Source organism: Peromyscus eremicus, chromosome 7 (assembly GCF_949786415.1).
Source record: "Peromyscus eremicus chromosome 7, PerEre_H2_v1, whole genome shotgun sequence".
Lineage (NCBI taxonomy): Eukaryota > Metazoa > Chordata > Mammalia > Rodentia > Cricetidae > Peromyscus > Peromyscus eremicus.
In genome coordinates this window covers 60,598,895-60,613,234 of record NC_081422.1, presented here as the reverse complement: position 1 = coordinate 60,613,234, position 14,340 = coordinate 60,598,895, and the positions used below count along the sequence as shown (strand labels likewise).

Below are 14,340 nucleotides of genomic sequence, written 5' to 3'. Positions count from 1 at the left end.
AAAAAACAACAGACCATGACAACATTAGATTACACAGACATATGAACAGGCCAAATGCCCTCTTTGAAACCCTAACACTACCAATCATATTGCCATAAAACCCAACTGTCATCTTCAATAAATATCTATTCCTAGGCAAACCCCCGTGGACAATTTGGCTTAGTCAGGGTTCAGAAAACAAGGTCCATTCCAATTACTGAAGAGAATTTTTCAAAATGAAGTAGTCAGAATCCATCAGGCTATTATCATAGCATAGAATATGACCTGATGTGTACAGACAGGGAGGGAGGGTTACAAACCGTCACTAACATGAATCCCTCAGGGATTTTCCTCCCACATTCCCATACGTCCTACATTTGTATTAAAGAAGCCTTTTCTGGAAGAAAAGACAGGCTCCCATATCCCTGTCAACCAAGTCAACCCTTAACCCACTGTACTCTCATCAAAGAATAAAGGAAACAAATAAAAAACCAGCAATGTCCAATCAACACCAAAATATTGATTTTTCCTTCAAGGAGTTCTCCTTTCTGAGAGACTCTTACTATAGATGAAAAATTAACGAAATCAACAAGGCATTTACAGATTTCCTCCAAACAGCCTACTTCTGCATTTCAAACCAAGTTGCCAAAGGTGAGATTATCTGGTGATAACACTGTTTTGTGGTTATTGAAACATCTAAAACCTTATCTTTCTAACCTTGGTCCCTCTCCTTCTGATAGTATTAGTCATAACCTGGGAGAAAAAAATTGGAAGAAGGAAGTTCACTCATCAAAAAAAAAAAAAAAAAAAAAAAAAAAGAGGTAAGTTTAGATATTGTGAGATCATTTTTGGTAGGAGGGTGCAGTGATAAATGAGGTGGGATTGAAAGAAAAGAAGGAAAAGATTGATTTTTGGGTACAGGCCTGCCTCATCCCACTCTGTGGACCTAATTCCCTCAGTCTGGGTGGCTAAGACATAAGTAGATATATGGAATTTAGTCAGTGTTGCTAATACTCTGCAATCCCAGTCTAGACAGGTCCGTCCCCTTGCATGTGGACTGGAGAGAGGGACTCACCACAGGTTGAGCATTTTCACGCAGCTACAGAGTATATAAGGAGAAAAACACAGTAAAGGAAGAGAGAGAGGGAGAGGGGGAGAGAGGGAGAGAAAGAGAGAGAGAGAGAGAGAGAGAGAGAGAGAGAGAGAGAGAGAGAGAGAGAGATATTAGTCCACGAATGAGATGGAAGTGACTCCCTGTGAGCATGCAAACATGCAGGATGTGTCTGTGTTTAGTTTCCTCCTGCTGAGGGAGGCTGAGCAGGCCACTTGGCCTTCACATTGAACAGGAGGCAGAAGCCTGACAGGACGATCAGTGTGGGAGCTGCATCTCAGGGGATGCAGAACAGAAAGAGTTGGTGGAAGCCTCAGGGTGGGCTTTCCAGGAAAGCAGTATGGGAAGGAGCAGTGACCTGGCCTGTGGGGACTCAAGCAGGAAGGCTGAACCATCTGGCTTCACACCAGGTCTTGTACAATGCTTAGCTAACTTCCATACTCGAGTTCAAAAAGCAGCAGCTAGCACTTAGCCCTTCGTAGGAAAAACTGAAGAGATACAGCTTTATCTTATTAGAAGATGAAACAGAGGGAATTTACCGCTTCAAAATAAATTCTAATCACACTAATTCTCAGGAGAAACTGGGCCCACAATCATCAAGATATAGCCAAAGTATAGATAATAAAAATTCTTATACTCTTACTATCACAAAAATTGACCTAAAAATCATCTGCCCTCACCATTCCTCCAACCATACTTCAACAAAAGTTGTCTTGTATCTAAAAGAAAAGGAAAGTCAAGTGTCCATTTTTTTTTTTTTACACTGATCAAAACCCTCATCCTGTGATTTTTGTTCTGCCTTTACATTTAACAAGCTGAGAAAGGGAACCTAAAACCAAAAGCTTGGAGGTAAAGATTTCACACTTTCCCTGTACTCGAGCTTAACTACAATGGAAGCAACAGCCCTTCTTATCCCATCAACAGGCTACACGAACAAATGGCATCACAGCTGTGTGTAAGGAGGGGATGTTTGGGGGACACCTCGTGTCTCTAGCTTTGACTTTTCCATGAAAGTGATCTAGTGGATACATGGCTACCGTGTCCTTACTCCCACATATATCAACATAGATATACCATGTGCACATGGCTGTACCCTGACAGTTCCCTAGGCAGGACAGATTGGTAGCTCATGAAACCACTACCAAAACCAGTATACAAATTTCCCAAGCAAGGCTTTGAGTGACATTTGTTCAAACACAACTGTTCCCTTTAGTTTCTACACTTTTCAGAAAGCCTAAACCTGGAGTTGGAAGCAAGAGGTATAATAGTCCTTTCTGCTAAATGGGAAGACTTTAATCTCTCTTTATATTCTAGGGTTTAGAATATGACAGAACAGAACACACCTGATTGAACTCTTTCTGTATGAATGGCCTCTATCTTTCACATTGAACACAAACACCACACTTACACACAGTTAGTATATACATTTACCAAAATGAAATGAAATGAATAGGTCCAAAATATAAATCTGTTTAGGGCCTAAGACTAAAGTTCATAAGAACTTGGTGCTCAAAGTATAGTATTAGATTCAGATCTGAATTTCTAAAGAGTAGGTACAAATGTGAAATGGGGAGTGAGGTGGGGTGGGGTGGAAAAAGTGTATGGCTCTCTTTCAGGATCAGAGCATGCAGAGTGTGGTAGTTCCCAATTTTGCCTGCATGTTAGAACTCCCTAAACTTTTATATATTTTCATTATCAGGCCAAATACTAATCAATTAATCTCAAATTTCTGGGTCCATGCAGAAGTATCTGTATTTTCTAACATACTCTAGGAGATTCCAAAGTGAAAGTTCAGGAAGTGGGAATATCATATAATTTATTGAGAATGAAAGAAAAAATTATAGGCACCATTAAAATCTCCCAAGCCCCTGAGAAAGAGGACCATGTTTAATTACTAAAATAGTCTCCCCCTGGTATCACCTTCCCACCCCACATCTTTTCTATAGGTATCAACAGGATAGAGGCAGAGTTGCCCTCATTCACGTTTTTATCTGTTAAGTAAGAAAAGACCTCCTAAAGGCCAAGTGAGCTCACCAAATAGATGGGCAAGAGTACAACCATGCCAAGTACATCTGGAAAACAGACCGAAATGTTTGGTGACCCTGACTGATGCCCAAAGGTGTTCTGGTCTGCACTAAAAATAAGTTGCTGAATGTTCTTGAAGAGCTTAAAAGAAAGGCCATCCATGTCAGGATTGGCAGTAGTTACTGACTCCCGTTTCTTTAGCTTTCCCTACCTGATGTCTTCTTGAAGTTTAAACCTGGATCTGAGTTTGGGATAGGGAAAAATGGAAAAGAAGTGGTAGAAATGCTGTTTGTACAGCAGAATCAGTATTACCTTCCAGCCCAGAGTCTCAGAGCTTAAACACAGACCATGCAGAAAGCACCAAGGGGCTATGGGAGAGCACAGCAAGACACACACACACATGCAGGAGAAGCAAAAGAGGAAGTGAGCAACTGCCTTGTTTCCTTGGGATTAGGGTTACTTCTTTGCTGTCCCAAGATTCTCATATTTACAAGTACAATTTTATCTTGCCTTGTCTGAAAATTACTTAGTTTTTCTGAGTCCAGACTGTCTGAAAGTTTGTCTCCCAAACTCTTTTATTCAGGGCCATCCATCCAGAGTGGTTAGGCAAAAATTAGATATGTGATTCTATACACCAAGGCCCAGGGTTTAACACACTTTTCTCTGTAACCCATAGGGAGCAAGAAGCTCTAGAGGCCTCAAGAAACTCGTGGCTCCTATCTACTGTAGCTTTCACTTTTAGTTCACTATGTCTTCTGTCCAAGGTAGCCTAGAAAAATATAACTATCTGCCCAGAAACCAGTGCTAAAGAAGGGTGGCATCAGCCTTAATGCACCATGCAAAAAAAAAAAAAATAAATAAAATGGTCAGAAGAAGAAAGCTGTGGATACAAGCATGAAGATTCCAGTCTGTGATGAGCAGCACACTGAGGAGACAGAACAGAGTTCCAACCCATGATGAGACAAACCCTTTGAAAGATAACACAACCCCTCTGAAAGATGAACGTACTTAGCTTCCTCCACTACCTCCACCTCGGCATGAGCTGTGATTGGTGCATTTGAGTGAGCTCCAGTGGGGTCATCAACATTCAGCTCTCCATTGGTTGAGCTAACCACCTGAAACAGAGACAGACCGCAATAAGTACCATGGCTGTATGAAGTTCCTGCCTCCACCAGAGTAGATTAAGAGAGATTAGGTCTCACACTTAGGTACTAGCCAGGCAGGGTGTGGAATGTGTGTTTACTTGGGTTAAGGGAACACTGTCCTGATTTAGGGAGGGTTCCTAGACCTACATCACGTTAGAACACTTAACTCAATGATATAATCATGCAATGATGACAATTAGCTTCATACTGAGTGCCTACTTTGTGCTTAGCACTCTGCTACACTCTATGTGTGTGTATATATTTAATCCTTAAAAATCCCTTACTTAATATGTCATAATTACTTGTGTGTATTCAAGTGTGCATGTGTGCATGAGGGTCATGTGTATGCATATGCCCATGCAGACCAAAGGTGAACACTAGTGTCATTCTTTAGGAACTTTGCACCTTATTTTGGGAAAGTCTCTCACTGGGACATGTAGCTTGCTGATTAAGCTAGGCTGGCTGGCTACTGAAACCCAGAGATTTCCAAGCCTCTATTTCTCTAGTGCTGGGATTACAAAGGACAGGCTACCACTAGCTGCCTTGAAAAACAAGAGGCAAAACAAAACAAAAACAAAATCAAAAACCAACAAACAAGCTGGGAGGTAGTGGTGCACACCTTTAATCCCAGCACTCAGGAGGCAGAGGCGGGCGGATCTCTGTGAGTTCGAGGCCAGCCTGGTCTCTAGAGCAAGTTCCAGGACAGCCAAGGCTACACAGAGAAACCTTGACTCAAATCAACCAACCAATCAACCAACCAACCAATCAACCAACCATAAGTTGTAGGGCTCCAATTCAGGTGCCCGTGTTGCAGTAAATACTTTACCAACTGACCCATCTCCCTGGCTCAATTACTTAAAACAAAACAAAACAAATTATACTTATGTGTATGTATGTGTTAAGGGGTTAGTCTCAAGTGCCACAGTGTGTACGTGAGGTTGGAGGATAACTTACAGGAGGTGGCTCGCTCTTTCTACTATGTGTTTCCTGGCTGCTGAACTCAGGTCATCAGGCTTGGTGTCAAGTGCATTTACCTACTGTGCCATCTTGCTGTCCCCCAGCCCCAATTATTTCCTTTTAATGGACAGGAACACTACAGAATGTCTTAACCAAGGGTTAAGTTAGGATCTATAGGCTTTTATGGTTTCCACCGTGTCTGTCCACACAGTCTTTCATTTTTCAAAAATGTGTATAGTTCTGTATTGAAAAAATAACTGAGCCAGGCAGTGGTGGTACATGTCTGTAATTCTGCACTCAGGAGACAGAAGCAGGCAGATCTTTGTGAGTACAAGGCCAGCCTGGTCTACAAAGCAAGTTCCAGGACAGCCATAGCTGTCCTGAAAAACAACCAACCACCACCACCACCAACAACAACAATAACAAAAATCCCCACAAAACCTGTATAGCTGACTTCTAAAGGTTAATTCATTTGCTCCCTTGACCATGGTGGGTAAATTCTACTACTCTCAGTTAATTATACTACATAATTATATACTTTGAGTAATGATGACTTAAAAAATAAATTCTCAAAAAGAAACCAAGAATGGGCATCAGAAACCATAAATAATGGCACTTTCCTTGAGAAATTTCTTCACGGCTTTGATCACTGGTTTGAAGTTACTCAAACAAGAGTGCTACACCCTCTCTGTTGAGAAGGAAGACGGTAAAGACAAATTTCCCTTGGAAAAGCAGTCTTATTTCAATGGTCTTTATTTCAGGCTCACTGTCATCCTATGTCTCCCTGACGGTCCCCGAACTGTTAAGTGATGGCGCTCATTCCTGTCATCTGCTTCACGGACCCGTTCAGGCTTGTCTTGCTCGTGCAGCTGCTTCTGCCACCTGGTTTCAGTTCCAGCACATGATTCCTGTTTATGTGGGTGCTGGGGATTGGGAAAAGGGACCCCGCACAAACCACTCTGCTGTTAAAGATCTTGGCTGAAACATGGGAAAGAACCACAAAATAGGATAAACGGTTCAGACAGCTTATGCTATTGGGTAATAACTTCATCTATTTGAGACTGTTCTTATAGACTGATGTGAGGAGTACATCAGTAAGGAATGTTAGGAATGGATTGGGGACACCTTGTATATAAAACTGGAGGAGGTAGGAAATAGTAAGAACTGCATTATAAAATTAGGCAGTGGGGGCTGGAGAGATGGCTCAGCAGTTAAGAGCACTGGTTGCTCTTCCAGAGAACCCAGGTTCAATTCCCAGCACCCACATGGTAGCTTACAGCTGTCTGTAACTCCGGTTCCAGGGGATACAGGAGGCAAAACACCAATGCACATAAAATAAACAAATAAATCCTTAAAAAAAAAATAGGCAGCCATGCGTTTGAATTCTAGCTCTACAGTTGTGGGTGCCTGGGCAAGATCTTTAATCTTTCTGTACCCCAGTTTCCTAGTCTGTAAAATAGGGAAAGAGTGATGTTTATTCTAATGGGGTCACCATGCAGATAAGTGACAGTAAGTATTCAGCCCAGAGTCAGGAGATACAGTAATGGCTCAAAAAAAATTCATCTAAGCTGGGCGTGGAGGCATATGTCTTTAATCCCAGCACGCAGGTAGCAGAGGCAGGTGGATCTCTATGAGTTTGAGGCCAGTCTGGTCTCCAGAGTAAGTTCTAGGATGGCCATGGCTACACAAAGAAACATGTCTCAAAGAACAACAACAACAACAAAAATAAATAAATAAATTAATTAATTAATTAAAAAAAGATTCATCTTACTGATATTCTTATTTTCCTCAAGCTATGGGGTACTTACTAGTAGCTAATTTGCCAAAATTTCCTAAATGATCATAAAAAGGAAAGCAGGAGGAAATGTTTACTACCTTTGGGGCAGACAGAGTGAATGCTACCTACTTGTAATGTATAACCACCATTATTTCTACAAAAGAATACTTACTGGGCTTTTTCTTCTTCCTCCTTTTTATGAGGGGGGGAGGGGAGGACAAGGGTCTCATGCTATAGCCCTGGTCTGGAACCCACAATATAGCCTGGGCTATATAAACTTAACTTACTATATAAATTCATGGCATTGCTCCTGCCTTAGCCTCCACAGAGGTAGGATTACGACAGGTCTAGAGTATCATGTCTGGCCTTATTCTTGTTAATAAGATATGAGTGAGAAAATTACAATAATGATATATGGTTAATGAAAAAAAAAAAAAGAACCCTACATTAAGACTTACCTGAGGAAGACTCAAATTTCTGCTAGTGATCACTTTTAGTATCTCTGATTAGTGGACAGCCTAACATGTATAATATGCATATATTATACAACACAGTATTTTCCCCTCTCTGCAAACAGGTTTCTTCTGAATCTAATTACAATTTCAAAAATTAGACAAATCCAGGACTTGGACTTTTCAAGAAGGATCATGTTATAAAAACCTTAAAAAAAAAATCACTGGTGATTGATAATGATTAAAAGGGATTAAAGTGATAGAGAGATGACTCAACAGTTAAGAGAGTTTGTTGCTCTTATAAAGGACCTGGGTTCAGTTCCTAGTGCCTACACTGTGGTTCACAATTATGTATAACTCCAGTTCCAAGGGAACTGATACCCTCTTCTGACCTCCAAGAGCACCAGGCACATGTGGTGCACTTACATTCATGCAGGGGAAAAAAAAAAAAAAAGGTAGGATTAAGACACTAATGAATTAGGCACGGTGGTGTACACCTAAACTTCCAGGCCTTAGGAGCCAGAAACTGGAGGACCACCATGAGTTGGAGGCTAGCCTAGGTTATACAATGAGATGTGGGTTAGCCTAGGCTACATAGTAAGACTGTCTCAAAACAACCACAATAAACAAACAAAACAGAGAGAGATTGAAGGACTGAAAGAGATGGGAGAGGCAAAACAACCAATGGGACGTAGGGATCCCGGTTAGATTCTGGACACTATAAAACTTTAAGGACAACTGGAATTTGGGCTGTTAGATATTATGAGATACTAATTTTTTTTTTTTTTGAGAGGCAATAGAGTTACTGCTTATGTGAAAGAGTATATTTATTTGTTCTTAGGAGATGTAGGTGGAAGTGTGTGTGGATAAGATACACTGTTTTAACTTTCAAATAGTCTGGAAAGTAAACACATATGCATGCAAGCACACAAAATTAAAGTAAATGTGGCAGAATTTTAATACTTTCTTAATGGAGATTAAGGATAGTCCCAACTTTTCTGCAGATTTGAAAGTTTCAAAATAGAAGTTGGGGGAAGTCCAGCATAAAAAAGGCTGAGAAGGTTAAGTGATTACAAACCACATCCTGCTGACTTCCTTAGTTCTGCTGTGATTTCTGGGGACATATTTTCTAGCACACGTAACTGTTAACACTGGTGAGTGGCTTATTCTATGAGCACAATGTTTACACATGAAAGTAGCCACCCGAAAATTTTCATTCATTTATTTATTTATTTATTCCTTCATTCATTCATTTTTTGCACTACTGGGGAGTAAATCAAAGGCTGTGTGTGTTCTAGGAAAGCACGGTAACTGAATCACTAACTCATAATGAACAACTAAGGAACTAGACAAAATGATATGTAAGATGTCTTGGCTAAAAGCCAAGTGTAGGGGTGCATACCTATAATGTCAGCATTCAGGTGTCCGAGGCAGGAGGATTGGAAGTGTGTAGCCAGCATGAGCTGCAGAGGAAATTCAAAGTTACCCTAGCATATTTATCTTTCTATTTCTTCAATCCTACTAATATGAAAGAATTACTAGTAAGAGTCACTATGGAGAATTACCTATGACTCTGGGTCATGGTAAAGTCTTACACTTTATAATTTCTCCTCCCTACGAATTGCTACTTGGCCTACAAGCAGTGTCCTTAGGCAATCTAAGGAAGAGGTTATTCTCACTTTATAATCAACAATATCTGTATCAGAAAGCATATAATTTCAAACAAATCAGGCACAAAAGGAACGTTACTCCTGTCTCTACCCTTATACTTATCTGAAGCACATGATAGCACTCTGGAGGAAGAGGCAGGATGACTGAGTTTGAGACTACCATGGGCTACATAGTGAGACCCTGTTTCAGAAAAACAAAACCAAAAAATAAAACAAAAGAGCCTTAAAGAAAATCTTAGATAACATGTCTGGGCCTTTGCTCCATTGGTAGAACACTTGTATAGCAGGTACAAAGCCCTGGGTTTGATTCCTAGCACCATATAAAACCAGGTATGGTGGCACATGCCTGTAATTCCAGCACTCAGGAGACAGAGTTAGAAGAATCTGAAGTTCAAGGTTATTATCCATTACATAGCAAGTTTGAGGCCAGTCTGACCCTGTCTCAAAAAAACAAAAATCTGGGGGTTAATAGGTATTAATCTCTGTATTTATAGCATGAACCTACTTCAAGTTTGCAAGAGTTTATATGACTAGACTCCTACCTGGATGTGCAACAGGACAAATACTATTTTGACAGGGCTGGATTCTAACTCCACTGTTGACATTCTCTGTACATGTGTACAGGGCCAATAACGTTCATATTACCTACCATATATTATATGGCAGTTAACTATGATATCTACTAGAGATTTGAAGCACCATAAAGAACTTCACAGATGTAATGAATTGCCACCCTTTTTTCTTTTTTGAGATGGGGTCTTGTTAGGATGTTCAGGCTAGCCTCAAGTTCCTGAGCTCAATTGTTCTTCCTGCTTCAACCTCCTAACTAGCTAAGATTTTCCAAGATATCTGGCTCAAATTACTATTTTTTTGAGGGGGGGGGTCTGGTAGTTTGAGATGGGTTCTTACTATATAGCTCTGGATGTCCTGGAACTGACTACATAGACCAGGCTGGCCTCAAACTCAAAGAGATCTACCTGCCTCTGCCTCCTGAGTACTGGAACTAAAGGTGTAAGCCACCACAGCTGACTTGAAAAGTGTTTTGTCTTCTTAAATTTAGGCCTTTAATAAGAGCTGTGGAAGCCAGGCGGTGGTGGCGCATGCCTTTAATCCCAGCACTTGGGAGGCAGAGGCAGGCGGATCTCTGTGAGCTTGGAGCCAGCCTGGTCTACAGAGTGAGTTCCAGGACAGGCTCCAAAAGCTACACAGAGAAACCCTGTCTCAAAAAACAAAACACAAAAACAAAAACAAAAAACCTTACATTTTGGGGGTTAGGGATTTAGCTCAGTGGTAGAGTGCTTGCCTAGCAAGCGCAAAGTCCTGGGTTTGGTCCTCAGCTCTGAAAAAAAAAAAAAAAAAAAAAAAAAAAAGAGCTGTGGAAATACTACAAAGATGAAAACCAAGGTGTCTTGCCCATTAAGTAAATTAGAACCAGAATGTCCACACTTTATCAGAACAAATGCTCGTTATCTAGGTTAAGCTCAGCCTGATTTCACCAAGTGCCTCTGCAGAATGAAAGAATGCAGAAACATGCCGGGCAGTGGTGGCGCACGCCTTTAATCCCAGTACGTGAGAGGCAGAGACAGGAAGATCTCTGTGAGTTCGAGGCCAGCCTGGTCTACAGCATGAGTTCCAGGACAGCCAGGGCTACACAGAGAAACCCTGTCTCAAAACAAACAAACAAACAAACAAACAAACAAACAAAGCCTTAACTTCTTTTTTTAATTCGTTTTTTATAGAAGACATGTTAATTTCATTTTGAATATGATATGTAAATATTCTCAACTTTCAGGAAAGAAACTGTGTAACTCCCCAAAGAATTTCTCTGTGGCACTGATTGATACACAAACTGTTAGCACACTGTTAATTTGGTAATTCTGAAGAGGGAAGTACATCCACTTTTCTACAATAAGAGATCTGTGCACTTTTGGATAATTCATTTTGTGTTGTGTTGCTATTTCACTGCTTTCTCTTTGTTCGTTTGTTTTGGTGTGTGTGTTTAATTTTGTTTTTTTGAGACAGAGTTTCTCTATATAGCTCTAGCTATGCTGGAATTCACTTTGTAGACCAGGTTGGCCTTGAACTCATAGAGATCCACTTGCCTCTGCCTCAAAATGCTAGTCTGGGATTAAAGGAGTGCACCACCACTGCCCAGGTTTTTGTGTGTATGTGTGCTTTCTCTTTAATTTAATGTTATTTTGTCATGTTTTTCTATCAGAAAAATTACACCTTGTTCTTAAAACAAAACTACCAATTTTTCCTTTGTATTTCTTAACAATTTTTTTACATGTACTGGCATTTTGCTTGCATGTATGTCGGTGAACCTGGTGCCCATGGAAGCAGAAGAGTGTGTTAGAGCCTCTGAAACTGGAGTTACAAATGGCTGTGAGCTTCAATGTGGGTGCTGGGAACCAAACCTGGGTCCTTTGCAAGAGCAACAAGTGCTCTAAACTGCTGAGCTGCTCTCCAGCTTTGCCACTGTGGCTTTTTATTTTAATATCAGCTGCTCAGCATTTCCAGGTGTGAAGCATCAGAGTTGAACAAGAAATCGACCAGCTGTACGTCACTGACTTCCGTGTCTCCACCCACAACTGCCTCAGGTCCTGCCTGATGCTGCCCCTGAAACAAGGTGAGGCCTGTGCTGGAGGGTGGGAGGTGGGGGTAGGAGGATGCAGAATCAGATGGGATGGTCTGACCCCCACTTCCCCTCTCCAAATAAAGATTTGGTCTCTGGTGAAGAAAGAAGGGAACATATAAGGATCTTTGCTTTCTTAGACTTTCAACCACTCTTTTTTAATATATGCCCTGCTAACACTCCTCCACTTAAAGAAGGCCCATTCTTGAGCCTTTTGGGAAATTCTAAGGTGAATAGACTAAGATCCAATTTTTTCCTGCTATTTGAGCTGTGTATTTCAACTTCCAACATTCTCTGCTGCTGTTACTGTTTTCCCACCTTTTTATAGATATATGCCTCCAAGCAATTCTTGTTAATCTCTTTGTTTCTACCTATCTTCCTTCCTTCCTTCTTTTTTTTTTTTTTTTTCTTGAGACAAGGTCTCTCTATGTAACCTTGGCTGGCTTGAGCACACTATGTAGACCAGGATCCTTGAATGCATAGAGATTCACCTGCCTCTGACCCTTGAATGCCGGAACTAAAGGCCTGCACCACCACGTCAATTTAAAAAGATTTCTTGCCAGGCGGTGGTGGTGCATGCCTTTAATCCCAGCACTCAGGAGGCAGAGGCAGGCGGATCTCTGTGAGTTCGAGGCCAGCCTGGTCTACAGAGTGAGTAAGGAAAGGTGCAAAGCTACCCAGAGAAACCCTGTCTCAAAAAACCAAAAAACCAAAAAAAAAAAAAAAAAAAAAAAAAAAAAGATTTTATTTACATGCAGAGAGTTCATTTCTATACCTCAATTAGTGGGTCATCAGTATGAGAAAAATATTCAGTTGAATTTTTTTCCTGGTTAGGATTTTAAAAGTTACACACAAAAAAAGTGAAGAGACAGAAGATATTCCTGGTACCAAACAGAGAAGAAAACCTCATGCTAGCCCAAATAAAAACAGAAATAATTTCCAAGACCAAATTTATTCCAGAGACAAAATACAAAACAGCTCAACTTCTTGGATATCCACTCAGGAAATCCCTCAAGCAATACTCCCAGGCTATTAGGTGCTAAATCATCTATCATCATGGAGTGCGCTACACTCGCATACCTCTAGTACTGGAAGGATTTTAAGTTTCTGGACTTTACAATTCAGATACTAAAACATTTCTACCTTGATGGTATTTTGCAGATCATGAGTAGATCAAGACTGTAGGGTGGGTTAACTCAGTACAGAAATCACATAGATGTTTCTAAGTCAATGACAAAAAGCAGCAATTATCTCAAAAAAAAAAAAAAAAAATGACTTTTACCAAAGTCCATAGAAAATCAGCACAGAAATTATCAGTTAAACAGAAGCAACTCACCCCTGCTGTAAGTGGCCATCTGAAAGGAACCCAAACTGCAAGAGTAAACCAACATTCTACTAGCCAGGCTGAGAAGGCCAGGGAAGACAGTAGGTACCTGTACTGAACCCCCATGGCGGTCTGCGGCCAAGTGAGACGTCAGGTATGAGGTATTGGTCTGCCGGCTGGGCTGGATTTCCCACTCTCCTCGGCGCTCTGATGATGCAGTCTGCTTAGGCATTAGAAGCATGACACCAAGATATGGAAGGAAAGGTAAAGCAACAGAAAGCAACAACAAAATCCAGTAATTAGTGCTCCTGCAGGGTTTCTGTCTGGAGCTTGACATTAACAACTGCTGCAAAGCACTGAGAACTAGTACTGTGACTGTATTCATTTCCACTAATGAACCAACAGTCGAAAGAAAACCTGGACTGAACAAAAGTAGAGAGGGAGCCAACCAAAAGTTGGGCACCCCCCTTCAGCTTTCCATTCGTGTAATTTCAGCAGCTAATAAGCAGATCAAATTCAGAAAGTTCAAAGAGTGTTGAGCAAACAGTCATACTCATAATTTCATTGGTTAAATAAAACTGAGCAGATAAAAGTTTTACACAAGGAACCAACACAATGTCATTTCCTTAAATAGGTAGCCTACTATTTATTTTCAAGATTAATGTCCATGACACTTTCTTTTTCTTCTTTCCTTTTTCCTCCTCCTCCATTTCTGAGTCAGGGTCTCATTCTGGTAACCCTGCTTAGTGTGGAATTTATAGCAATTCTTCTACTTCAGCCTACCAAAGCTGGGATTACAAGCATAAAACACTGTATCTGACCACAAGACATTTACTAAAGTGAACAGTGGATGGAATATGCTTTCATATTGAAATTAATGAAGTATTTTTTAAAATTTTTTTGATATTTTACTTACTAAAATTTTTTAGATCTGTTTTATAAATATGAGTGGTTTACCTACATGTATGTATGTGTACCATGTGCCTATGGAGATCAAAGAGGATGTCAGATCCCCCAGAACTGGAGTTACAAATGGTTCTAAGTTACTATGTGGGTGCTGAGAACTGAACCTAGGTCCTCTAAAGAGCAGCCAGTGATGTTAACCACTGAGCCATCTCTCCAGCTTCCAAAATATCTTTTTAAAGGAAGTTCATATGCCAAGAACAAGTAAGCACAGAAAGACAAAAATAAAGCTTATGATTCCTTCAGCTAATAGTATCTAATTTGGAATTAGAAATAACTTATTAATTGACATGAACAATGTG

At 40.5% G+C, this 14,340-nt stretch overlaps 1 protein-coding gene across 9 annotated transcripts in view; it reads right to left on the bottom strand.

Moving 5' to 3' along the window:
- Positions 1–14,340, bottom strand: part of Csnk1g1 (casein kinase 1 gamma 1) — a 161,213-nt gene that overhangs the window by 23,124 nt on the left and 123,749 nt on the right. For 4 of the 9 annotated variants that reach the window (XR_009380266.1, XR_009380267.1, XM_059268134.1 and 1 more), the window contains 2 exons: positions 13,185–13,295; positions 4,124–4,230 (listed from right to left, as the gene is read on the bottom strand). Coding sequence is in view for 5 of the 9 variants with exons in the window: in XM_059268134.1 (XP_059124117.1) it covers positions 4,124–4,230; positions 13,185–13,295 (218 nt within the window). In the remaining 4 variants the exon portion in view is untranslated. Of the gene's footprint in view, positions 1–4,123; positions 4,231–6,084; positions 6,196–13,184; positions 13,296–14,340 lie in introns of those variants that run through there. The other 5 variants (XM_059268138.1, XM_059268139.1, XM_059268140.1 and 2 more) reach the window with 5 other exon arrangements.